The sequence below is a fragment of the Oryctolagus cuniculus genome, chromosome 2, assembly GCF_051225735.1.
Source record: "Oryctolagus cuniculus isolate XC-2025 breed Fujian yellow rabbit chromosome 2, ASM5122573v1, whole genome shotgun sequence".
Taxonomy (NCBI): domain Eukaryota; kingdom Metazoa; phylum Chordata; class Mammalia; order Lagomorpha; family Leporidae; genus Oryctolagus; species Oryctolagus cuniculus.
In genome coordinates this window covers 67,544,778-67,571,021 of record NC_142868.1, presented here as the reverse complement: position 1 = coordinate 67,571,021, position 26,244 = coordinate 67,544,778, and the positions used below count along the sequence as shown (strand labels likewise).

The window sequence follows — 26,244 nt, the reverse complement described above, 5'->3', positions numbered from 1 at the left end:
ACATTTATCTTATCCCATCTTCTCTACAAAAGTGGTCAGCACCCAGCTGGAAAAGGGAAGTGACATTTTGGGCTCCAGCCGAAGCCATGGAAGCCTTTGTGTGTATGTATATCAACTGGCTGTGACAGGATACCACTTAAAATTGATCAAAGAACTAAATCTACAACTCAATACAATCAACTCATTAATGAACATTAGAGAAACTCTGCAAGACATTGGGATATGCAAGACTTCTTGGAAAAGACCTCACAGCACAGCCAATCAAAGCCAAAATTGACAAATGGGATTCCATCAAGAAGCTTATACAATGCAAAAGAAACACTCGGCAAAGTGAAGAGGCAACCAACAGAATGTGAGAAGATATTTGCAAACTACACAACTAATAAAGGGTTAATATCCAGAATCTATAAAGAGCTCAAGAAATTTAAAACAAAATAAAACAAACAATCCATTTAAGAAATGGGCCAAAGACTTTGATAGGCATTTTTCAACAGAGGAAATTCACATGGCCAATAAACACTTGAGAAAATGCTCAGGATCACTAGCCATCGAGGAAATGCAAATCAAAACCACAATAAGGTTTAGCCTCACTCCAGTTAGAATGGCCATGAAACAGAAATTAACAAATGAAAAAAGCTGGTGAGGATGTGGGGAAAAAGATATCTTGGTCCACCATTGGTGGGAATGTAAACTGGTTGTAACCACTGTGAAAGACAGCATGGAGATACCTCAGAAATCTGGAGACCAAGACCTAGTGAATGAGTGGAGCTCATGAACTGGGACTGTGAAAAAAGGAAAAAAAAAATGAGAGTGTGTGAGAGAACTCACAGTGTGGCTGAGATGTGAGTACTCTCAGTGGGAGACGCCACAAACTCGAGCGGCCTTGGCTACTCAGTGAGAGACACTGCAGGAGGATCTGAGCTTACACTGAGGACTGCAGAGATCCTTTGTGTGATCCTTGGTACAGAGCAGACGAATATTATTCCCATCGGGGCTAGTGCTCAGGCACTGATCGCCATCGAGAAGAAGAGCTCAGCTGAGTGGAATTACTTCCCTTCTGATTAAAAACAGAGAGAGAGAGAGAGAGAGAGAGGGAGAGATTTATCACACCCAACCTGGGTTTGTCACCTTAAGCACACCCTTAACCCTGAAGAACTGAACAGAGCTCTCTGGCCAAACCCACCACAAGACTCTAGAGAGTCACTGAAAGCAGACAGTCCCCTTTTTATCTTAAGAGTCATAATAAAATGAAAAAAGTAGCCACAGTGGAAAAAAAAAAAGAAAATAACAAGTATCTCCACAAATGGCAAACAACAAATGCAACAACTGAGGGGACAAGAACAAGGAAGACAACATGACGCTCCCAAAAGAACATGATAATTAATACAAGATTATGAAGACAATGAGATAGAAGAAATGAAAGAAATAGAACTCAAAAAAATTTATGATAAGAATATATAGAAGTGGGCCGGCGCCGCGGCTCACTAGGCTAATCCTCCGCCTAGCGGCGCCGGCACACCGGGTTCTAGTCCCGGTCGGGGCGCCGGATTCTGTCCCGGTTGCCCCTCTTCCAGGCCAGCCCTCTGCTGTGGCCAGGGAGTGCAGTGGAGGATGGCCCAGGTGCCTGGGCCCTGCACCCCATGGGAGACCAGGAAAAGCACCTGGCTCCTGGCTCCTGCCATCGGATCAGCGCGGTGCGCCGGCCGCAGCGCGCCGGCCGCGGCGGCCATTGGAGGGTGAACCAACGGCAAAGGAAGACCTTTCTCTCTGTCTCTCTCTCTCACTGTCCACTCTGCCTGTCAAAAAAATAAAAAAAAAATATATAGAAGTAATCAAAAACAAATGCATGAGGGCCTGCACCGTGGCTCACTTGGTTAATCCTCTGCCTGTGGTGCCAGCATCACATAAGGGTGCTGGCTTCTAGTCTCTGTTGCTCCTCTTCCATGCCAACTCTCTGCTGTGGCCCTGGAAAGCAGTGGAGGATGGCCCAAGTGCTTAGGTGCCTGCACCTGTGTCGGAGACCAGGAAGAAGTACCTGGCTCCTGACTTCAGATCTGTGTAGCTCTGTTCACGGCAGACATTTGGGGGGTGAACCAATGGAAGGAAGACCTTTCTCTCTGTATCTCTCACTGTCTCATTCTATCTGTCAAATAAATAAATAAATAAAAAGAATCATTAAAAAAACACAAATGCATGAAATACTGAAATCCATGCGGGACATGAAAGAAAATCTCTCTTATGAAAATGAAATCTTAAGGAGGAATCAAAATGGAATGAGGAATTCAATAGAACAAATAAAAAACACAGTTGAGAACCTTAAAAACAGAATCAGTGTGGCAGAAGAGAGAATATCGGACTTAGAAGACAGAGCACAGGAAAGCATACAGTCAAACCAAAGAAAAGAAGAGGAAATTAGAAATCTAAAAAATATGGTTGGGAATCTACAGGATACTATTAAAAAACCCAACATTCAGGTTTTAGACGTTCTGAAGGCATGGAGAGAGAGAAAGGAGTAGAAGGCCTTTTTAGAGAGATACAAGCAGAAAAATTCCCGTCTTTGGAGAAATAAAAAGACATCCAAGTACAGGGAGCACACAGAACTCCCATTAAACATGACCAGAAGAGATCCTCGCCATGACACATTGTAATCAAACTCACCACAATGAAACATAAAGAAAAGATTCTAAAATGTACAAGAGAGAAATTACTCTCAGAGGATCTCCAATGAGACTCACAGCAGACTTCTCATCAATCCCTACAGGACAGGAGGGAATGGTGAGACATAGCCCAAGTACTAAGAGAAAAAAACTGCCAGAATATTATATCCTGCAAAGCTCTCATTTGTGAATGAAGGTGAAATAAAGACCTTTCATAGCAAACAGAAATTGAAAGAATTTGTCACCACTCATCCAGCCCTGCAAAAGATGCTTAAAGATGTGTTACACACAGAAACATGGTCATCACATGAAAGAAGGTAAAGGAAGAAAATCTCTCAGTAAAAGATCACAAGTTCAAAGCATATATTAGAAATACATTTGGAAAAGTGGCAGGGAAAAGTCACTACTTATCAATAGTCGCATTGGATATAAATGGCCTCAACTCTCCAGTTAAAAGACACAGACTGGATGAATGGATTAAGGAACAAAACCCATCTATTTGCCTACAAGAAATACATCTTTCCTAGAAAAGTGCATGCAGACTGAAAGTCAAAGGGTGGAAAAAGATATTCCACGCCAACAGAAACCAAAAAAGAGCTGGTATGGCCATATTAATATCAGAAAAAATAAATTGTAACACTAACACTGTTAAGAGAGACAAAGAAGGGCACTATATAATGATTAAAGGATCAATTCAACAGGAAGATGTAACTATTATAAACCTGTATGGACATAATAATAGGGCACCGGTTATTTAAAAGATATGCTAAGGACCTTAAAGGGAGACTTAGACTCCAATACAATATCATTGGGGGACTTCAATACTCCACTTTCAGCTAAGGACAGATCAACTAAACAGAAAATCAGCAAGGAAACAGCAGATTTAATTGACACTATAGCCTAAATGGATCTAACAGATATCTACACTTGAAGAATACACATTCTTCTCAGCAGTACATGGAACCTACTCTAGGATTGACTAGGCCATAAAGCAAGTCTCAGCTAATTCCAAAGAATCGAAATCATACCATGCAGTTTTCTTAGAGGACAATGGAATGAAGCTGGAACTTAGCAACTCAGGAATCCTTAGAGCATATGCAAACACATGGAGACCGAACAATATGCTCCTGAATGAAGAACAGGTCACAGAAGAAATCAAAAGAGAAATCAAAAACTTTCTGGAAGCAAATGAAGATAACAACACAACATATCAAAACTTACGGGATACAGCAAAAGCAGTGTTAAGAGGAAAGTTTATAGCAATAGGTGCCTATATCAAAAAACTGGAAAGGCACCAAATAAATGAGCTATCAATGCATCTCAAGGATCTAGAAAAGCTGCAGCAAACCAGACGCAAAACTAGTGGGAGAAGAGAAATAATTACAATTACAGAAGAAATCAACAGAATTGAGTATGAAAAAAAATTACAAAAGATCAGCCAAATGAAGAGTGAGTTTTTTTAAAAAATAAACAGTTGACACTCCATGGACACAACTAATTAAAAAAAAGGAGAGAGAAGTACCAAATAAATAAAATCAAATATGAAAAAGGGACTGTAACAACAAACACCAGAAATTACTACAAAGAGTTGTATGCCAGCAAACAGGGAAATCTATCAGATATGTTAGATTACTGGACAAATACAACATACCTAAATTGAACTATGAAGACAACCTAAACAGACCCACAATTGAGACAGAAATTGAATCAGTAATAAAGGCCATCCTGGCCTGCGCCGCAGCTCATTTGGCTAGTCCTCTGCCTGCAGCGCCTGCACCCCAGGTTCTAGTCCAGGTTGGGGCACCGGATTCTGTCCCAGTTGCTTCTCTTCCAGTCCAGCTCTCCTCTAGCCCTGGAAGGCAGTGGAGCACAGCCCAAGTGCATGGGCCATGTACCCATATGGGAGATGAAGAGGAAGCACCAGGCTCCTGTCTTCGATCAAGCAGTGAGCCAGCCGCAGTGACCAGCCGTAGCTGCCATTTCAGGGGTGAACCAATGGAAAGAAGACCTTTCTTTCTGTCTCTCTCTCTCTCACTGTCTAACTCTGCCTGCTTAAAAAAAAATAATTTTAAAGGTACCTCTCAACAAAGAAAAGCCCAGGACCAGAGGCTTCAATGCTGAATTCTGCCAGACATTTAAAGGAGAACTAATTCCAATTCTTCTCTAACTATTCAGAACAACTGAAAGAGAGGGAATCCTCCAAAATGCTTTTTATGAGCATCACCTTAACCTAAACTTGAAAAGGATGCAGCAGAGAAGGATAATTACAGACCAATTTCCCTGATGAACATAGACGCAAAATCCTCAATAAAATTCTGACCAATACAATGCAACAACACATCAGAAAGATCATCCACCCAGACCAAGTGGGATTTATCCCTGGTATGCAGGGATGGTTCAATGTTTGCAAATCAATCAATGTGATACACCACATTAACAGACTGCAGAAGAAAAACAATATGATTATTTCAATAGATGCAGAGAAAGCATCTGAGAAAATTCAACACCCTTTCATGATGAAAACTCTAAGCAAACTGGGTATAGAAGGAACAATCCTCAATGCAATCAATGCAATTTATGAAAAAATCATGGCCAGCATACTACTGAATGGGGAAAAGTTGGAAGCTTTCCACTGAGATCTGGTACCAGACAGGGATGCCCACTCTCACCACTGCTATTCAATATAGTTCTGGAAGTTTTAGCCAGCGCCATTAGGCAAGAAAAAGAAATTAAAGGGATACAAGTTGGAAAGGAAGAATTCAAACTATGCTTCTTTACCGATGATATGATCCTTTAGGGGATCCAAAGTACGCTGAAGCAAGACCCCTACCTTACACCTTACACAAAAATACACTCAACATGGATTAAAGAGCTAATTCTACGATCCGATACCATCAAATTATTAGAGAACATTGAGAAACCCTACAAGATAAAGGCACAGGAAAAGACTTCTTGGAAAAGACCCCAGAGGCACAGGCTGTCAAAGCCAGAATTAACAACTGGGATTACATCAAATTGAGAAGTTTCTGTACCGCAAAAGAAATAGTCAGCAATGTGAAAAGGCAATGGACAGAGTGGGAAAAAATATGTGCAAACTATGCAACTGATAAAGGATTAATAACAGAATCTAAAAAGAGATCAAGAAACTCCACAACAAAAAAAAACTAACAATCCACTTAAGAGATTGGACCAGGACCTAAATAGACATTTCTTTTTTTATATAAATTTATTTATTTTTTATTTGAGAGTGAGAGTTACACAGAGAGAGGAGAGGCAGAGAGAGAGAGAGGAATTCCTTCCGATTGTTTACTCCCAAATTGGCTGGAAGAGGCAACAGCCAGAACTGCGCTAGACATTTTTCAAAAGAGGAAATCCAAATGTCCAACAGACACATAAAAAATATTCAGGATCACTAGCAATCAGGGAAATGCAAATCAAAACCACAAGTTCACCTCACCCCAGTTAGAATGGCTTAAATATAGAAATCAAGAAACAACAGGTGCTGGCGAGGATGTGGGGAAAAAGGGACACTAACCCACTGTTGGTGGGAATGCAAACTGGTAAAGCCACTATGTGAGTCAGTTTGGAGATTTCTCAGAAACCTGAATATAGCCCTTCCACATGATCCAGCCATCCCACTCCTTGGAATTTACCCAAAGGAAATTAAATTGGCAAATAAAAGAGCTGTCTTCACCTCAATGTTTATTGTAACTCAATTCACAATAGCTAAGACCTGGAATCAACCTAAATGCCCATCAACAGAAGACTAGATAAAGAAATTATGGGATATGTGCTCTACAGAATACTAAAGAGCACTAAAAAAATGAAATCCAGTCATTTGCAACAAGATGGTGGAATTTGGAAAACATCATGCTGAGTGAATTAAGCCAGTCCCAAAGGGACATATATCATAGGTTCTCCCTGATCTGTGACAACTAACTGAGCACCTAAAAGGAAACCTGTAGAAGGGAAATGGACACTATGAGAAACAATGACTTGATCAGCCCTTGTCCTAACTGTCGAGGAACAACTTAATACTCTATCCCTTTTAGTATGTTTTTCTAATTAATATTATTGGTTGAACTCTTTGATTAACACATAATTATTCTTAGGTGTTTAAATTTAACTGAAAAGTGGCCCCTGTTAAATATAAGAGTGGGACTGAGAGAGGGACGACCAGTACAGTTCGGCACATGCTCTCTCAGACTTACTCCTAATGGTAGAGCTAGAAACATGCCAGGGGATTCCAACTCAATCCCATCAAGCTGGCATGTACCAATGCCATCTCACTAGTCAAAGTAATCAGTTTAAGTTCATAATTGATCATAATGATAGGATTAAGTGTCAAAGGATCACATAAACAAGACCAGTGTCTGCGAATACTGATAGAATGAAAAAGGAGAAAACGATTTAACGTGGGAAGCAGGCTACACAGCAGAATCATAGAATGAAAGGTGTCCTAAACAGCATTCTGGCCTCAGAATCAGCCCTTAAGGCATTTGGATCTGGCTAAGAAACCCATCAGAGTTTCTCAGGCATGGAAAGGCAAGACACTCTGGCAAAAAAAAAAAAAAAAAAAAAAAAAAAAAAAAAAAAAACAACAACAACCACCCTAAATGAAAGATCTCTGTGAGTGAGATCCCACTTGCCACTTATGTGGAAGACTTGGACTGTGTTGATATAGCCAGAGGAAGACCATGGTGTGAGTCTGGCCTGGATTGTGGTCTGGATTATCTGGCTTCATTGCGGATAAGAGTGCTCTATCTCAAACAATATTTAAATAAATAAAAATTTTACAAAATAAGATTCAGGTATAAATATATATTGAAACTTACCCTCTTGTCTTCAATTTCCAATTCAAGACCTGATTTTCGGAGATTTTGCTCAAATTCTTTTCTTCTTTCCTTTAGCAAAACAAACAGAATTATGCAGAATACTTTTATTCTTATTTGTTCAATGAGAGACTTGGTACACGATGGCCAAACTTCTAAGTGTTCTGTGTCCCACCCCAGTTATTTTAAAAAGGCCTCCGTGTATTACGTCAAACTTAATGTCATGTACTGTTTTCCATCTGTACAATAATTCCCAATAATCATAAAAATCCAATATATCCTATAATCTCTGGGAAATATGCAGCAGAACTTTTAATGGAAGACATATAAAAACTTTACTGAATAAAATACTGCTTTTTAAATAAAAGCTTTACAATAAGACAAATATATCATGCTGTTATTTGGGATGACTCAGTATTACAAAGTTCAATACTCTGCAAATAAATTATATATTTAATTCAACTTTAAGCCAAAATGTCAATATGACTTTTTAATCTTGAAGGATAGAATGGCTTCACACAGAGAAAAATCAAATTAAACTATAGGTCATTAGTTCACATAATCAAATTATGTAGACTTAAAAACAATTCACTGATCATCAATATTTTTGCTTGAACTGTGAGTAAAGTATAACAAAATACACACTAAAATTTTAAAATACTTAATTACAGTATCTTCAAACACTAATCTTCAAATAGGCATGTCTTGAGTATGTATAATATGTTTTTTAAAAAGCTAGGAGAGAGGATTTTGAATGTTTTCACCAAAATGAGGGTAGATATTGAACACTGTACAATATAGGCCTGTATCAGGGCCTGCGCTGTGACACAGCAGGTTAAAGCCCTGGCCTGCAGCAATGGCATCCCATGTGGGTGCCGGTTCTTGTCCCAGCTGCTCCTCTTCTGATCCAGCTCTCTGCTATGGCCTGGGAAAGAAATAGAAGCTACCCAAGTCCAAATGACATAAAGAGAAGATTCTAAAATGTGCATGAGAGAAATGCCAGATTACTTTCAGGGGATCTCCAATTAGACTCACAGCAGACTTCTCATCAGAAACCCTACAGGCTAGGAGAGAGTGGTAAGATATAGTCCAAGATTAACAGAAAAAAAAAACTGTCATCCCAGAATATTATACCCTGCAAAGCTCTCATTTATGAATGAATGTGAAATAAAGAATTTCCATAACAAATAGAAATTGAGGGGACAGCTCTGTGGTGTAGCAGCCGCCTGCAGTGCTGGCATCCCGGACATTGGTTCGAGACCCAGTTGCTCCACTTCTGATCCAGCTCTCTGCTATGCCTGGGAAAGCAGCAGAAGATGGCCCAAGTGCTTGGGCCCCTGCACCCACATGGGAGACCTGGAAGAAGCTCCTGGCTCCTGGCCTCGGATCATCACAGTTCCGCCTGTTGTGGCCAATTGGAAATGAACAAGCTGATGGTAGACCTCTCTCTGTCTCTCCTATCTCTGTGTTACTCTGGTTTTCAAATAAATCAATAAATCTTTTAAAACAAAAAATGAAATGGAAAGAATTTGTCATCACCCATCTAGCCCTACAAAAGATGCTTACTGATGTGCTGCACACAGAAACATGGTCATCACTACAAAAGAAGGTAAAGGAATAAAATCTCTCAGTAAAAGATCAAAGGAAGTTCAAAGTAAAAATTAGGAATATTTTTGGAAAAATAGCAGGGCAAAGTCATTACTTATCAATACTCCCCTTGATTGTAAACGGCCTCAACTCCATAGTCAAAAGACTAGACTTGCCAGCACCGCAATTCACTAGGCTAATCCTCCGCCTGCGGCGCCAGCACACCGGGTTCTAGTCCCAGTCGGGGTGCTGGATCTGTCCCTGTTGCTCCTCTTCCAGTTCAGCTCTCTGCTGTGGCCCGGGAGTACAGTGGAGGATGGCCCAAGGGCTTGGGTCCCTGCACCCACATGGAAGACCAGGAGGAGCACCTGGCTCCTGGCTTCAAATCGGCACAACGTGCAGCCATAGCGGCCATTTGGGGGTGAACCAAAGGAAAAGGAAGACCTTTCTCTCTGTCTCTCTCTCTCACTGTCTAACTCTGTCTTTCAAATAATAATAATAATAATAAAATTTTAAAAAAGACCAGACTGGCTGACTGGATTAAAAAATAAAACCCATGTATGTTCTGCCTATAAGAAACATATCTCACCAACAAAGATATATGCAGACTGAAAGTGAAAGGATGAAAGAAGATATTCCTTGCCAAAAGAAACCAAAAAAGAGCTGGTATAGCCATCTTAATATCAGAAAAATATTAACTTTAACAGAAAAACTGCTAAAAGAGTCAAAGAAGGGTACTATATAATGTTTAAGGGATCAAATCAACAGGGAGATGTAACTATTATAAACGTGTATGCACCTAATTACAGGGAACCTGGCCAATTAAAAGAAATATTAAGAGATTTAAAGGGAGACTTATACTCAAATACAATAGTATTGGAGGACTGCAAAGCTCCACTTTCAGCAATGGACAGATCAACCAGATGGAAAATCAACAAGAACACAGCAGAATTAATCTAACTATAGACCAAATGGAACTAACAGATAACTACAGAACTTTTCACCCTACAATTCCAGAATACACATTCTTCTCAGCAGTGCATGGATCTTTCTCTAGGATTGACCATATACTAGGCCATAAGCAAGTTTCAGCAAATTCAAAAACTGAATCATACCATGAATCTTATTGGACCACAATGGAATGAGGTTGGAAATCAGGAAGTCAGGAATTTCTAGAGCATATGCAAATGCATGGAGACTGAAAAACATGCTCCTGAATGAGAAGTGGGTCATAGAAGACATAAAAAAAAATAAAAAAATTTCTGGAAACGAATGCAGATGACAACAAAACATATCAAAACTTCCATGATACAGCAAAAGCAGTGAAAAGAAGAATGTTTATAGCAATAGGTGTCAACAGCAAGAAATTGGAGGTCAGTGCTGTTGCTCAGTCAGTTAAAGTCATGGCCTGAAGCGCCAACATCCCATATGGATGCCAGTTCAAGACCCAACTGCTCATCTTCTGATACAACTCTCTGCTATGGCCTGGAAAAGCAGTGGAGGATGGCCCAAATACTTGGGCCCCTGTACCCACATGGGAGACCTGGAAGAAGCTCCTGGCTCCTGGTTTTGGATCAGTGCAGCTCTGGCAGTTGCTGCCATCTGAGGATTGAACCAGCGGATAGAAGACCTCTCTCCTGTCTCTACCTCTCTGAAACTTTTCAATTAAATAATATAAATCTTTAAAAAAATTGCAAAAGCACCAAATAAATGAGCTATTGATGCATCTCAAGGATCTAGAAAAACAAGAATAAACCAAGGCCAAAACTACTAGGAGAAAAGAAATAATTAAAATTAGAGAAGAAATCAACAAAATTGAATCCAAAAAAAAAACATAACAAAAGATCAGCAAAAGGAAGAGCTGGTTTTTTGAAAAATAAACAAAAGTGACACACCAGTGGCCTAATTAACCAAAAAGACGACAGAGAAGAACAAAATCAGTAAAATTAGAGATTAAAAAGGAAATGTAACAATAGACACCAAAGAAATAAAAAGAATCATCAAAAATTATTACAAAGAGCTATATGCCAAGAAGAAATAGATTCATGGACACATACAATCTACCTAAATTGAGCCATAAAGACATAGAAAACCTAAATAGACCCATAACACAGGCAAACAAAGAAAAGCCCAGGACTGGATGGCTTCAATGCTGAATTCTACCAGACATTTAAGAAGAACAAATTCCAATTCCTCTCAAGTTATTCAGAACAACTGAAAGAGAGGGAATCCTCCCAAATTCTTTCTACAAAGCCAACATCACCTTCATTCATAAACCTGAAAAAGACGCAACCGAGAAAGAGAATTACAAACCAATTTCCCTGATAAACGTAGACACAAAAATCCTCAACAAAATTCTAGCCAATCAAATCCAACAACACATGAAAAGATCACCCACCCAGACCAAATGGGATTTATCCCTGGTATGCGGGGATGATTCAACATTCGCAAATCAATCAATGTGATACACCACATTAACAAACTGCTGAAAAAGAAAAACCCCACATGATTATCTCAACAGATGCAGAGTAAGCATTTGACAAAATACAATTTCCTTTCATGATGAAAACTCTAAGCAAATTGGGTATAGAAATAACATTCCTCAATACAATCAAAGCAATTTATGAAAAACCTGTGGGGAGCAATCCGGACTGGACTAAGTTACTGGAATTAAGACTTATTCTATGCATCTGCTCTCCCACAATATGGCGCTGGGAGAGAAGTAAACAGCTTCTGCACAGCTGCCTCCAGTTCAATCAATAAACTGTAGGACTTGCTCCTGATTGGAGAGCAGCGTACTCGGCGTGTGGGCAGCCGAGTTAGGATTGGCGGAGGAGGACTATAAAGGAGGAGAGAGACGGCATGCACCAGGAACATCTATGAGGAACATCTAAGGGGAACATCTGAGGGAACACCTGTGCAGCCCCCCGAGAAAGCCGGCCGGCGGTGTGCCGCTCCCCTGCGGAAGTGGGGAATGTGGCCAGGGGGAACTGCCCTTCCACGGAGGTGGAAGGGATAGTAGCCAACCCGGGAAGAACCAGCAGCAAACCCGGGGAGGGCCGAGCAGACGAAAGAACAGCGCAGGGTCCTGTGTCGTTCCTCCATGAAGAGGGGGAGTGACAAAACCCACAGCCAACATTCTATTAAATGGGGAAACGTTGGAAGCATTCCCAGTGAGATCTGGTACCAGACAGGGATGGCAACTCTCACTACTGCTATTCAATATAGTACTAGAAGTTTTTTGCCAGATCCATTAGGCAAGAAAATGAAATCAAAGGGATGCAAATTGGGAAGAAGGAAGTCAAACTATCCCTCTTTGCATAAGACATGATTCTTTATATAGAGGATACAAAAACTCCACTAAGAGGCTATTGGAACTCATAGAAGAGTTTAGTAAAGTAGCAAGATATAAAATCAGTATACAAAAATCAACAGCCTTTGTATACACAGACAATGCCACAGCTGAGAATGAACTTCAAGATTAATCACATTCACAATAGTTACAAAAACCATCAAATACTTTGGAATAAACTTACCCAATGAAGTTAAAGATCTCTACAATGAGAATTACAAAACCTTAAAGAAATAGAAGAAGACACAAAAAGAAAAATGGAAAATTCTTCCATGTTCATGGATTGGAGGAATGAATATCATCAAAATGTCCAATCTCCCAAAAGCAAGGTACAGATTCAATGTGATATCAATCAAAACACCAAAGACATTCTTCTCAGATTTAGAAAAAATGGTGCTGAAATTCATATGGAGACACAGGAGACCTCGAATAGCTAAAGCAATTTTACACAACAAATCAAAGCCGGAAGCATCACAATACCAGATTTTAAGACATACTACAGGGCAGTTATAATCAAAACAGCCTGGGACTTGTACAAAAACAGATGGATAAACCAATGGAACAGAGCAGAAATCAATCCAAACATCTACAGCCAACTTATAATATTTGATCAAGGAGCTAAAACCAATTCCTGGAATAAGGACAGTCTATTCTACAAATGGTGCTGGGAAAACTAGATTCCCACATGCAGAAGAATGAAGCAAGACCCCTACCTTACACCTTACACAAATATTCACTCAACATGGATTAAAGATCTAAGCCTACGTCCTAACACCATCAAATTATTAGAGAACATTGGAGAATTCCTGCAAGATATTGGCACAAAGACTTCTTGGAAAAGACCCGAGAGGCACAGGCAGCCAAAGCCAAAATTAACAACTAGGATTACATCAAATTGAGAAGTTTCTGAAAGGCAAAAGGAACAGTCAGGAAAGTGAAGAGGCAAACGACAGAATGGGAGAAATTATTCACAAACTATGCAACTGATAAAGGATTAATATTCAGAATCTAAAAAGAGATCAAAAACTCCACAACAACAAAACAAACAACCCACTTAAGAGAAGGGCCAAGGACTTAGACAGACATTTTTCTTTTTTTTTTAAGAATTATTTATTTATTCAAAAGTCAGGGATATACAGAGAGAAGAGAGGCAGAGAGGCAGATAGAGAGTGATCTTCCATCCAATGGTTTACTCTCCAGATGGCCGCAATGCCCAGAGCGGCACTGATCTGAAGCCAGGAGCCAGCAGCTTCTTTCGGGTCTCCCACATGGGTGCAGGGGCCCAAGGACTTGGGCCATCTTCTACTGCTATCCTAGGCCACAGCAGAGAGCTGCATTGGAAGAGGAGCAGCCGGGACTAGAACACGCACCCATATGGGATGCCAGCACTTCAGGCCGGGGTGTTTACCTGCTCTGCCACAGTGCCGGCCCCATTAAACAGACATTTTTCAAAGAGGAAATCCAAATGGCCAACAGACACATGCAAAAATGTTCAGGATCACTAACCATCAGGGAAATGCAAATCAAAACCACAATGAGTTTTCACCTCACCCCAGCTAGAATGGCTTTCACACAGAAATCAACAAACAACAAATGCTGGTGAGGATGTAGGGAAAAAGGTACCCTAATCCACTGTTGGTGGGAATGAAAACTGGTAAAGCTAGCATGGAAGACAATTTGGAGGTATGTCAGAAATCTGAATATAGTCCTACCATAGGACCCAGCCATCCCACCCTTTGTAATTTTCCCAAAGGAAATAAAATCGGCAAATAAAAGAGCTATCTGCAGCTCCATGTTTATTGCAGCTCAATTCACGATAGCTAAAACATGGAATCAACCTAAATGCCAGTCAACAGAAGACTGGATAAAGAAATTATGGGATATGTACTAATGGAATACTACATAGTGGTAAAAAAAAAAAAATGAAATCCGGACATTGGCAACAAAATTGATGAATCTGAAAAAATCATACTTAGTGAAATAAACCAGTCCCAAACAGACAAATATCATATGTTCCCCCTGATCTGTGACAACTAGTAGAGCACCTAAAAGGAAACATCTAGGAGTGAAATTTACACTATGAGGAACAAATATTTGAATAGCCCTTGTCTTGAGTTTAGAGGATCAGTTTATTATTTTAGTTTTTTTACTCTTTTCTTTTTCTACTTAATATCATTGGTTGAACACTTTACTTAACACAGAATTACTCATAAGTCTTTAAATCCAATTGAAAATTGATCACAGTAAAAAATAAGAGCCCAAATAAGAGAGGGAGGAGATGTACAGTTCGGCAGACGTTCCCTCGGACTTACCCCTAAGGGTAAAGCTAAAAATTTTGCCATGGGACTCCTAATTCCATTAAAGTGGGTGCTAATGCCATCTTACTAGTTAAAGCGATCATTTTAAGCGTGTAACATATATATAGGAATAAGTGTCAAAAAAATCACATAAATAAGACCAAGTGTCTGCTAATAACAACAGGTGGAATTAAAAAGGAGAGAACGATGCAACATGGGAAGCAGGCCACACAGCAGACTCAGAGAATGACAAACACCCTAAACATCACTCTGGCCTCAGAATCAGCCCTTAAGGCATTCAGATCTGGCTAAAAAGCCCATGAAAGCATTTCAGGCATGGAAAGCCAATACACTCTGGCAAAGAATGATCTACATGAAGGATCTCTATGAGTGAGATCCCAGTGGAAAGAAGGGTCCATCAAAGAAGAGGTACCTTTCTCCAAAGGGAGGATAGAACTTCCATTTGATTATGGCCCTGTCTAAATACTGATGGAGTTTGTGGACTCAAGAGGCTTCCATAGCCTTGGCGGCTCATAAGAGCATCAGGTGATCACTGACATCATGAATAAGAGTTTCAATTGTTAAATCAACAAGAGTCACCGTGCACTTGCTCCCCATGTAGGACCTCTGTCCTTAATGAGCTGTTCTATGATAATTAACAGTAAAACTTGTCTTCAAACAGTATTTATACTTTGTGTGTCTGTGTCTGTTGAAATCTTTACTTAGTAAAGAGTTGGTCTTCTGTATAAAAAGATAATTAAACATGAATCTTAATGAAGAATGGAATGGGAGATGGAGCAGAAGGTGGGATGGGAGTGGAAGTGTGAGGGTGGGTATGGGGAAGAATTCCTAAAGCTGTACCTATGAAATTAATATTTATTAAATAAAAGCTTTCTAAAAAATAAATAAAAGTGAACAAAGAATATCAGCTTTGAAAGTGTCAATTGCCATAATGAAAATAAAATAGGATCATAATTACAATATAATACAAAGTCCACTGCAGATTGGATAAATTCATCCTACAATTTCAAAATAGTATTTTCACTGAAAAGATTTTTATTATTTTCAAAAACTCCCGCAATTTGGTGGCCACACTTAATATCTAATGTGAGCTGTCTAAAATACCTCAGCTTCTTGGAGGAGAAGTAAAAGGACTTTGTCTCTAAAACATCCAGTAAATTTAATTGGCATCACACATTCATTACTCGGCTGCCTATTTTGTAGTCTTTTCACTCAGTTTCAGCTTTCAATAACACTTCGGAAGTCTCTGACTTTTTACAACGTAATTCAATGTGAATATCCACATCAAAATATAGAATATACTTCTTTTTGTTATTCTTGTGTTTCTCACATAGGCACTTACCGCTTTTATTTCTGCATCTTCCCTTAAGTCATCAGCATAGGAAAGTACAAAATCAATTTGCCTAATCCCATCTCGGAAGAAGATAGAATCTTTGCTTTGCTCATTTTTTTTGAAACTGTAGGAGACATAAATGGCACAATTTTAAATTCTATTTTTATTCTCAAGTGGCAAAAAACATGGAAATGATTACCTAATATTTGTTTTCTTAAAGATTTATTTCATTTCTTTAAAAAGCAGACTGACAGAGAGAGTGAGCAAGAGGGAGAGAGACACAGAGAGAAAAAGATCTTCTCTCTACTGCTTTACTCCCTAAATGGTTGCAACAGCCCAGGCTGGGTCAGGTCAAATCCAAGAGCCTGGAACTCCATTTAGATTTTCCACGTGGGTGGTAGAGATCCAAGTATTTGGACCACCTTCTTGCTGCCTTTCCAGGATCTTTAGCAAGAAGCTGGATCAGAAGTGAAACAGCCAGGATTCATTGCTCCAATAGGGAATTACAGCATTGTGAACAGTGGCTTAAACTGCTGTTCCACAATGCAGGCTCGATTATCTAAAATTTGGTCACCAATAAAACAAAATAAACATGCAGTTAAAGATTAGAAAGCTGGGAGCCTGCTAGTTGGTCTTATAGCAAGTAAATACTCATGCAAATTAATCTTTAACACTGATTTCTCATGTGAAACAAAATCAATCCTGTGTTTAAATCTATACAAATTCGCTTGCTTTAATAACTAAACTTAAAACTTTAAATTTCATATGCTGTGTTGCCTGTTAATTATTTCTCTTTCAAAATAGCAAAAACACTAGAGAACTCCTAAAAGAATTTTATGTGTGGCTGATTTGGCTTTTCACAGTTAATATAAAATATGTAATACTTAATATTATTATATTATATTATATTATATATATTATATAATATAATATATATAATATATTATAATATATTATAATATAATTATATGTTATATAATTATATAATATTAATTATATATTAATTATATTAATTAATTGATTAATATTAATTATATAATTAATAATATATTATAATAAGATATATAATTATTATATAATATAATTATATTATATAATAAAATATATTTATAAAAATTATATGATATAATAAAATATTATATAATAATATAATAATATAATAATATTTTATTATATTATATATTGTATAATATATATTATATTATAATATAATATATTATATATATTATATATAATAGCCTAAGTGTGGCACATAGAATTACAGAAATAGATGATTTATTGGATGTCAATGAGGCACCTTTCCAATTGCTTTAGCTAACCCATGAATAGGAAGTTCGATGATTTTAATCTTCACAACTGGTATTTCTTTTCTTCTTCTTCTTCTTCTTCTTTTTTTTTTTTTTTTGACAGGCAGAGTGGACAGTGAGAGAGACAGAGAGAAAGGTCTTCCTTTTCCGTTGGTTCACTCCCCAACGGCCACTGCGGCTGGCATGCTGCAGCGGGCACACCGCACTGATCCAAAGCCAGGAGCCAGGTGCTCCTCCTGGTCTCCTATGTGGGTGCAGGGCCCAAGGACTTAGGCCATCCTCTAATGCACTCCTGGGCCACAGCAGAGAGCTGGACTGGAAGAGGAGCAACCAGGCACAACTGGTATTTCTAATAGTTTATGTCTGTAAGTATTGTTTTATAGTATTCTATACCATTTTTCACCTAAGTCAGGCCAGATGGATCTCCCATAAAAGACAGCGGATGTAAGTCAGTCAGGTATGAATAAGTTAGGAAGCTCATGTTCAATTTGTGGTCATGTTCAATTTGTGGTATTTTATATCTATGTAACAGCTATTATTACATATAAGTTTGATTGAAAATCACTTTGGAAAAGAAAAGGAAACAAAGCAAAACCAACAAAACCATTCATTCTTGTAAGTCATCATAGTATTAGCTTATCTTATGAAATTCATCAATTTGTGGAAGCCAATTAGAACAAATGGTTCTAATTTGACTATATTTACTCAAAATACAAAATCAGAAGGAAAAAGCAATAGTTCTCTTGCCCTATGTCTGTAGCAGCCATATTTGTGTGCATGTATGTAAGAATTTTGACATCTACCATATTTATAAGTGATCATATTATACAAACAAGCTCAACTGTGATCCAGAAGGGTGGTACTATTGATTGAAGATGTGCAAAGGGGACAAAATTTACACTCCATTTTTGACAAAGACTCAACAAAATACCTAAGAGAATAGGGATTCTAATTCTTTTCCTGAGTGTACAATAATAATGAGTATATTTATTTTGTTCCTTAGAACCAGGATGACTTAGGATGACCCAAACTTCTATCATTATGTGGTATTTTAAGTTTAAGCTGTGAATTTTTTTCTTAATATAAAGAAAAAGAAACATCAGTAACCTTGTAAATCACCATGAGGTACATGTCTTAAGACAGTTAAAAACCAGTTAACTGGGGCAGAAAGATCTTAATTCTGTTATATATAACTGAATGTTATTAAAACACATTGTGCTTTTTTTGGGCTCCAAACATGCCATTTATATCTTTAGATCATATTTTATAGTATGAGTATTTGTGCTCATATTTAACTTGTGCTTAGAAATGCCTATTTATAAAGGAACAAACATCTGAGTGGCTTCTCTGAATGATGTAGTTATTCTTAGATACATAAATCTATATTCCTGGTGGCTTGATAAACCTCTGAAGCTATATAGATTGTGCATGTGTGCGTGTGTGTGTGTGTGTGTGTATGTACATTTTTAGAAAGACGGTATAGATTCCATCAGATCTAAAAAAGATTAAGAATCATTATTCTGAAACTTCAATTCCCTGGGAACTAGGTATCAGTGAGAAAGTCCCAACAAATCAACAGTACTCCTTGGAAGAAAAATGACCCATGCTATTGCTGCAGCCATCCAGAGCAAAAGCAGCATCATTCAGCGCTGGTTTTTACCATAAGATGCTGCCACAGGAACAAATTGTACCATTTTGCAGGCTGTGAAGCAACCGATAGAGAGTTAGGATTTCCTACCCAGAATTAAAGATTCCAAGAAACATATACACAAACTTTAGTATGATCACTCTATAATTGTTTATCTGTGTGTGTGATATTCAATCCTGGAGGGGAGAGAGGTAGCAAGGAGGAAAGAGGGGGAAAAAATTGAAAGAAACCAATAGCCAATGGGCAAGAGACTTCAAATTCCCAGAACTCCTTTTTGAACATTTTATTTATTTTAACTTTATTTAAAAGGGAGGGAGAGAGATGGGGAGGGGGGGGAGGAGGAGGGAGAAGGAGAGGGAGAATATGAATCTTCCATCTGCTAGTTCACTCCCCATATGCTTGCAACAGCCAGGGATGGGCCAGACAAAAGCTATAAGCCTGGAACTCAATCAAGGTCTCCCACATGAGTAGCAGGGACCCAAGTACTTGAGTCATCATCTGCTGCCTCCTAGGTTGCACATTACCAGGAAGCTAGAGGAGCTGTGACTTGAACCAAGCACTCCATCATAAGATGTGAGCAACCCAAGCAGCATCCTAACTGCTGTGTCATATGCCCTCTCCTCCCTAAATCCTTTAAAGGATAGCTTTAAATAATAAATATTTGTGGAACTTAATTAAGAAGGAAAGAGAAAAAATGATAATGAAGAAAAACATTGGAATAATAAAAATACAGAGTAAAATGGATACGCTGTTATGTATACCTTGATAGTTGATTGATCAGGCAAAGAAAACAGAATTACTATAATTATACTGAGATGATGCAGATATTACATATGCAAAAGTTTATGTATATATGTATAGAAAGCTTACACAGAGTTTATTTTAAAAATATCTCATGACTTCCTAATATACTAGAAGAGAAAATATCATTTAATTTTTTAAATCATGAATTGTCTCCAATCTTCGATTACCATAATCATTATTTAAAATACCAAGGCAATTACCAAAAAAATATCTTGGGTAATCAATGATATTTGGGAGGCATGCGTTTGTTGTGGAAGTTAAGATGTTGTTTGGACACCAGCATCTCATTTTGAAGAGTCTGGATTCAGGTCCTGGCCCTGCTTTCATTCTAGCTTCCTTCTAATGTGCACTCTAGGAGGTAGATGGTTATGGCTCAAGTACCCGGGTGCCTTCAATCCATATGAAAAACCTGTTAGGAATCTGGAAAACATTATGCTGAGTGAAATAAGCCAGTCCCAAAGGGACAAATATCATATGTTCTCCCTGATCGGTGACAACTAACCAAGCACCAAAAAGGAAACCTGTTAAAGTGAAATGAACACTATGAGAAACGGTGACTTGATCAGCCCTTGCCCTGACTGTTGATGAACAACTTAATACATTATCCCTCTTAGTATTTGCTTGTTTGTTTGTTCTACTTAATACTTTTGGTTGAATTCTGTAATCAATACACAGTTATTCTTAAGTGTTGAGACTAAACTGAAAAGTGATCCCTGTTAAATATAAGAGTGGGAATAAGAGAGGGAGAAGATGTATAATTTGGGACATGCTCAATCTAACTTGCCCCAAACAGTAGAGTTAGAAAGGTACCAGGGGATTCCAATTCAATCCCATCAAGGTGGCATGTACCAATGCCATCTCAGATCAGCCAGATCTGACTAGTGAGATGGCATTGGTACATGCCACCTTGATGGGATTGAATTGGAGTCCCCTGGCACATTTCTAACTCTACTGTTTGGGGCAAGTCAGCTTGAGCATGTCCCAAATTGTACATCTTCTCCCTTTCTTATTCCCAAACTTATATTTAACAAGGATCACTTTTCAGTTAAATTTAAAGACCTAAGAATAACTGTGTGTTAATTAAAGAGTTCAACCAATGGTATTAAGTAGAACAAAAAATACTAAAAGGGATAAAGTATTAAGTTGTTCATCAACATTCAGGACAAGGGCTGTTCAAGTCACTGTTTCTCATAGTGTCCATTTCAGTTCAACAGGTTTCCTTTTTGGTGCTTGGTAGGTTGTTATTAATCAGGGAGAACATATGGTATTTTTCCCTTTGTGGCTGGCTTATTTCACTCAGCATGATGTTTTCCAGATTCCTCCATTTTGTTGTAAATGACAGGATTTCTTTGTTTTTTTTTTTTTTTTTACTGCTATATAGTATTCTATAGAGTACATGTCCCATAATTTCAGTCAGGAAAGTGAAGAGGCAACCGACAGAATGGGAAAAAATATTTGCAAACTATGCAACAGATAAAGCCTTAATAACCAATCTACAAAGAGATCAAGAAGCTCCACAAAAACAAAATGAACAACCCACTTAAGGGATGGGTCAAGGACCTCAGTAGACATTTTTCAAAAGAGGAAATCCAAATGGCCAACAGACACATGAAAAAATGTTCAAGATCACTAGTCATCAGGGAAATGCAAATCAAAACCACAATGAGGTTTCACCTCACCTGGGTTAGAATGGCTCACATACAGAAATCTACCAACAAATGATGCTGGCAAGATGTGGGGAAAAAGGGACACTAACCCTCTGTTGGTGGGAATGCAAACTGGTAAAGCCACTAGTGAAGTCAGTCTGGAGATTCTTCAGAAACCTGAATATAACCCTACCATACAACCCAGCCATCCCACTCCTTGGAATTTACCCAAAGGAAATCAAATCGGCAAACAAAAAAGCTGTATGCACCTAAATGTTTATTGCAGCTCAATTCACAATAGCTAAGACCTGGAATCAACCCAAATGACCATCAACAGTAGACTGGTTAAAGAAACTATTTCTTTGTGTTCTTAAGGAGGATGAAGACATAATTTTGAACACATGCCAATTTTTGTACTACTGTATTAAATAGGGCAGGTGAAGCTCTACTATGGGGAGCATTGAAATTTCAAAAATAAAAACTTTAGGTTCTCTATGCAGAAATACAAAAAGATGAATATCTTCTATGGTATTAAATTGATACCAAAACTGTTGGTTAGAATCGTGGGAAACTGCAGTCTCTAAATACATGCTCCAAATCCCATTTCATATGTATGTGATGCTATCTACTGTGGCCCCCTGAATGAACTCCACTAGCTCACCTAAATATATCAGCAAGCAAATGAAGTTAATAAATATCTTGCTCACTCAGTTCTGAAGTAGAGACCTCTAAAAATTTACCATACTGCTACACTCACCAATAAGAAAACAAATGAATTCAGTACAGTTTTACTAAACATTGTCTTCAATTAGCCTAGAAAAGTTCAGTTGGTTTGTTTATTGATGGGTACAAGGAAGCCAGACATTAAATATATCAAAAGTAATCAGAAAGAGGGAGAGACAGAGAGAAAAAAAAATATTCCATCTTCTGGTTCATTTCCCAAATGTCTGCAACAGCTGGGACTGGGCCAAGACAAAGCCAGAAGCCTGGAATTCCATTTGGTTCTTCCACATGGATTGCAGGGGCCCAAGCACTTGATTCATTCCCAGCTGCCCTAACAGGCACATTAGCAGGCAGCTGAACAGAAAGTGGAACAGACTGAGCTTAAACCAGGACTGTGTTATGTATAATATGCTGACATCACAGGCAGTGACTTTACCCTCTGTGCCATCACACAGGCCTCCACACACACACACAAAATTTAACAAATTCAAAAAGATCAAAATCATATCTCATGTTGTATTTTTACCACAACAGTATGAAACTAGAAGTCAATAGCAAAAGGAATTTTGAGAAATTCACTAATAACTAGAAATTAAACAAGATGCTCCTGAGTAATCAATGGGTCAAAAAATAAAATGGTAATTTAAAAAATAAAATGTCTTGAATAAATGACAATGTAAAGACAACATATCAAAACTCACGGGATACAGCCAATGTAGGTCCATGAGGAAAATTCATAACAATATATACCTACATTAAAAAGGAAAAAAGATCCTCAATTAATAGTCTAACACATGCTTCAAGAAGCAAACACATCCAAAATTAACCAAAGATTAGCAAAAGGATGGAAAAATATAGATCAGAAAAAAAAATAAATGAAATTGAGAACAGAAAAAACACATGAAGTAAATAAAATCAAGAGTTACTGCTCTGAAAAAGTAACCCAACATAGCCCTTAATAGATTAAGAAAAAGAGAGAAGAATCCAATCAAATCAGAATTGAAAGTAAAAACTTTACAACAGATGCCTTAGAAATAAAAATCATAAGGGGCTATTATGAACAAGTTTAAGCCAACACATTGGATAGCCTAGCAGGAGTGGTAAACATCCTGCCCATGGGCCTAATGAGAGACGTAAAATCATTTGGTCTGGCCCTGCCAAGGCAGCCTCAGGTGGAACTCAAAATTCAAAAAATCTACAGGTGCCTAATTTTTAAGTTGAAAATTTTGTATGGTCTGTGAATGACATCATATATATCCAAATGGCCCTTGGCAGGGAAAAGGTTTCCTATGCTTGGTAGAGGAAAAGGATAAGTTCCTATATAATCTAATAAAATTGAATCATGAAATAGAAAGCTCTAACAGATCATTAACAAAGAGATTGAAGAAGAAATAATTTAAAACTTCCAAAAAAGAAATGTCCAGAACTAGATGGCTTCACAACTGAATCTTGCATAAGTTGTTTTTTTTTTTTTTTTTTTTTTTTTTTTTTTTTTTTGGACAGGCAGAGTGGACAGAGAGAGAGAGAAACAGAGGGAAAGGTCTTCCTTTGCCGTTGGTTCACCCTCCAATGGCCGCCACGGCCAGCGCGCTGCGGCCGGCACACCGCGCTGATCCAATGGCAGGAGCCAGGTGCTCATCCTGGTCTCCCATGGGGTGCAGGGCCCAAGCACTTGGGTCATCCCCCACTGCACTCCCTGGCCACAGCACAGAGCTGGCCTGGAAGAGGGGCAACCGGGAAAGAATCTGGCGCCCCGACCGGGACTAGAACCCGGTGTGCCAGCGCCGCAAGGCAGAGGATTAGCCTAGTGAGCTACAGCACCGGCGCATAAGGTTCTTAAAATAGTACTTTTTTTTTTTTTAAGGTCAGAGAGAAAGAGAGGGAGACACAAAGAGAGAGATCTTCTATCCACTGATTCACTCTCTGAATGGCTGCAATGACCAGGGCTGGGCCAGTTTCATCCCACTCTCCCACACAGGTAGCACCTGAGCCTTCTTCCACTGCTTTTCCAAGGCCATTAGCAGAGAGCTGGATCAAAAGTGGAACAGGCTTTACACTATGCCACAATATCAGACCCTAAAATAGTATACTTAAAAAAGTAATATTGTAGAGTGACTAAAGAGTAAGCTTTATAATTAGACTATCTGTATTCAGAATCCCAATGCCAAAGTCTAATCGGCAGAATAATAAGCCAGTTTATATAGTTCTACTTTATAAACTTCACATAACCTTTTTATTCAACTATATAAAACTAATTGAAATATATATATATTATTTTTTCAAAGGATCTTCTGTGGTTTCATGAATGCTAAAAAGGGCTAAATTCCAGAGTAGTAGCCTCTTATTTACAATGAATGTAAGTCATCATTGAACATTGTACAGTCTTTTGTGGAAATCTAGAAAATACATGTGAATTAAAACTATATGACACAGTGGTGGGGGGCTGCTGTGGCATAGCGGGTAAGGCCACCGCCTACAGTGCCAGCATCCCATTTGTGCCCTGGGTCAAGTTCTGGATGCTCCACTTCCAATCCAGCTCTCTGCTAAGACAGTGGAAGATGGCCCAAGTCCTTGGGTCTCTGCACCTGCGTGGGAGACCTGGAAGAAGCTCCTGGCTCCTAGTTTCACATCCGCACAGCTCCAGCTGTAGCAGCCAACTAGGGAATAAACAGGTGGATGGAAGAACTCTCTCTCTCTCTGCCTCCCCTTCCCTCTCTGTGTAACTTTGACCTTCAAATAAATAAATAAATCTTTAATATACATATATGACACAATAAATTTAGTAAATTTATGGTAACGATCACTAGAAAATAAGCAAGAATTAATTTTTAAAAAAATTATTTATTTATTTGAGAGCCAGAGTGAAAACAGAAAGGGAGAAACAGAGATGTCTTCCATCTGCTGGCTCACTCCCCAAATGGCCACAATGGCAAGGGCTGGGCCAGGCTGAAGCCAGAAGCCAGGAACTTCCCCCAGTTCTCCCTTGTGGGTGCAGGAGTCAAGCACTTGGGCCATTTTCCACTGATTTCCCAGGTACCTTAGCAGGGAGCTGGCTTGGAAGTGGACCAGTCGGGACTCGAAGGATCACCCATATGGTATGCTAGCACCGCAGGTGGAGGCTCAACCTACTATAACACAGTCTCAGCCCTCAAAACTAATTTTATAAAGCCAACACAGTTGAGAATTTGAGAATTTCTTATGTATTGTTTAATCTTATTTCATGGAAGCTGTGGTACAGAGAAGTTAACTTGCTCAAGTTTGTATTTAACTAGTACTACAAAGGCACACAAAGCCTTACATAAAATTTAGTCATGAAGCTCTTGCATCCTTCATTACTTCCTCACCTTTATCCCCAAAGATATCGATTAGTATTTGAGCTAAGGCCCAAGGGTCCGCATTTTTAAGAAAGTCTTCATATAATTATTATTCTCTATACTACACTGTAAAAACCACTATACCATGAGCCAACGCTATGGCACAGAGGGTAAGGCTGCCACCTGAGGCTCTGGCATCCCATATGGGTGCTGGTTCAAGTCATGGCTGCTCCACTTTCAATCCGTCTCCCTGCTGGTGTGCCTGGGAAAGCAGCAGAAGATGCTCAAATGCTTAGGCCCCTGCACCAATGTGGGGGGCCCAGATGAAGCCCCAGGCTCCTGGTTTGGCCTGGCCAGCCCTGGCTGTTGCAGCCATATGGAGAGTGAACCAGCAGATAGAAGATCTCTCTCTCTACAATTCTAACATACAAATAAAATGAGTATATCTTTTTAAAAAAGTTAGTACACCATATGATCTTCATCTTCTGATTCTTATATTCTATTTTTCTCAATATTCTGGTCACTATACATTTAAAGGTATCCTAGAACTTGTAGGAATCTTATGTAAACCAGTTTATGGAGCCAGCTTATCCAGCCAACTAGCACACTGCCAACCTGGGGCACTGTTTATATCTAATTGGACACTCTCAACTCAACATAAGGATTTTACATCTGTAACAGCCACTTGCATAATTTTGGACCTATAGTAGATGCTGCTGCTTG

At 38.7% G+C, this 26,244-nt stretch overlaps 2 protein-coding genes across 46 annotated transcripts in view; one reads left to right on the top strand and one right to left on the bottom strand.

The window, feature by feature from the left end:
• Nucleotides 1–26,244, top strand: part of LOC149127796 (centromere protein U-like) — a 133,193-nt gene that overhangs the window by 24,095 nt on the left and 82,854 nt on the right. The window lies entirely within an intron of this gene.
• Nucleotides 1–26,244, bottom strand: part of LOC149127797 (anoctamin-5-like) — an 85,647-nt gene that overhangs the window by 36,653 nt on the left and 22,750 nt on the right. For 10 of the 34 annotated variants that reach the window (XR_016228997.1, XR_016228998.1, XR_016228996.1 and 7 more), the window contains exons 3-4: nucleotides 22,909–22,957; nucleotides 7,493–7,561 (exon numbers count right to left, since the gene is read on the bottom strand). Coding sequence is in view for 14 of the 34 variants with exons in the window: in XM_089325612.1 (XP_089181738.1) it covers nucleotides 7,493–7,561; nucleotides 22,909–22,932 (93 nt within the window). In the remaining 20 variants the exon portion in view is untranslated. Of the gene's footprint in view, nucleotides 1–828; nucleotides 1,058–7,492; nucleotides 7,562–16,083; nucleotides 16,204–22,908; nucleotides 22,958–26,244 lie in introns of those variants that run through there. The other 24 variants (XR_016228983.1, XM_089325605.1, XM_089325606.1 and 21 more) reach the window with 12 other exon arrangements.